The sequence below is a fragment of the Galeopterus variegatus genome, unplaced genomic scaffold (assembly GCF_000696425.1).
Source record: "Galeopterus variegatus unplaced genomic scaffold, G_variegatus-3.0.2 Scaffold1297, whole genome shotgun sequence".
Lineage (NCBI taxonomy): Eukaryota > Metazoa > Chordata > Mammalia > Dermoptera > Cynocephalidae > Galeopterus > Galeopterus variegatus.
The window spans coordinates 13,193-14,520 of record NW_007727408.1 but is presented as its reverse complement, the minus strand read 5'-3'; the positions used below and the strand labels follow the sequence as shown (position 1 = coordinate 14,520).

The window sequence follows — 1,328 nt, the reverse complement described above, 5'->3', positions numbered from 1 at the left end:
TATGTTAATAAAACAAGCTTTTATATATGTAAACACACACATATGTATATATGAGTGTAAACACACACGTTTGCTTATTCTTTCTCTATGCAGTCTTCAAGTTACCACACCCAAATACAGAAACCAGCCCCACTTAAAGCCCCAATCTATTACAATGGCTAATCCTCCTATGATGCTAGTTGCACCACACCTACTTCTCAATTGCCTCATCATCCTCCCAGAAACAGCTAAGTTCTGGAAAACCAGTACAAGGCTATCCTTCTAAGCACAGATGTAGCTTCTATTTATCCAAGCAACTCAAAATGAAGATTCACAAATGACAACATCTCACTAATGATTTCCCCCAGCCCTCCTGCCCATGCTACTGTTTAGGAGCAGAGGATGGAGTGGGTTCCCTTGGGAGCCTAGAATGGGTAGAGGTGAGAATTTCCCAGTACTAGTAGCTTTATTCCAATTCTGCCACATTGGCCTAACAGGGGACATGAGCTTGTAGGGGTTTGTTGAGGGAAGAGTGGAGGAAGATGGACAGAAGACAGAAGCAGCTACTGTTAGATTCCCTGATCCTCCTAAAAGAGGGGCAAAAGTATGCCCAGATGGAAATGATTGTGAGAGCAATTCTGGGTTGAAGAGCATATGAGCCTGGTTTGCATGGAGTAAAACAGAATCACTGAAATTAGCCCAGGCAATTAAAAAAGGCATCAGGTATGGACTCACTAAAAGAAAAACCAATATTCATAAATTTTCTTACAACCTGAAGAGAAAATAAATAATTAGCATTATTATATTTTATCAAATTTAAGATGCCATTATTATAGTTTATAAACTCTAAGATGTCATCAGTTACACGCATTGTTATTCTATGTAATATGAATTAAAAACTCTGCCATTTAAACTATAATATTATGTTCACATCAATTATAAGATGCATCCCAATTTCAAAGAATGTNACTGAATCTCAAAATATGGTTACTATTTATTAGACATTAATAGTTTAAAAGTAAATAAAAGGAGCTAAAGTTATAACCCCACAGGGTAAAACTTTTCAGGGGACATGCTGAAGGAACAGTGCAAATAACTAAAGAGACTAACCCTAGGAATGGATCCAACCTTTCATAGTAGCTGTCAAGAAGAAAAGTATTATCAAATCTTACCTGGAGACAGAGCAAGTGCTGGCCTGACAGTAAGGGTGTTGTTGCCTCTGAGTTTCTGATGGACAGAAACTGCATTCAGCAAGGCTTGCAAGTACTTTTCTTGTTCTATGCTACTGGAAGATTCTAAAGAGGAGGTAGGTGCTATAAAATGAAATGATATTGAATAAATTAATCTAT

General features: G+C 37.4%; 1 protein-coding gene across 1 annotated transcript in view; it reads right to left on the bottom strand.

Moving 5' to 3' along the window:
• The window catches only part of SBF2 (SET binding factor 2), a 64,732-nt gene that overhangs the window by 52,004 nt on the left and 11,400 nt on the right, over window positions 1-1,328 (bottom strand). Inside the window, exon 4 of the mRNA XM_008576134.1 lies at window positions 1,152-1,292. Within this exon, the coding sequence (XP_008574356.1) occupies window positions 1,152-1,292 (141 nt within the window). The remainder of the gene's footprint in view (window positions 1-1,151; window positions 1,293-1,328) is intronic.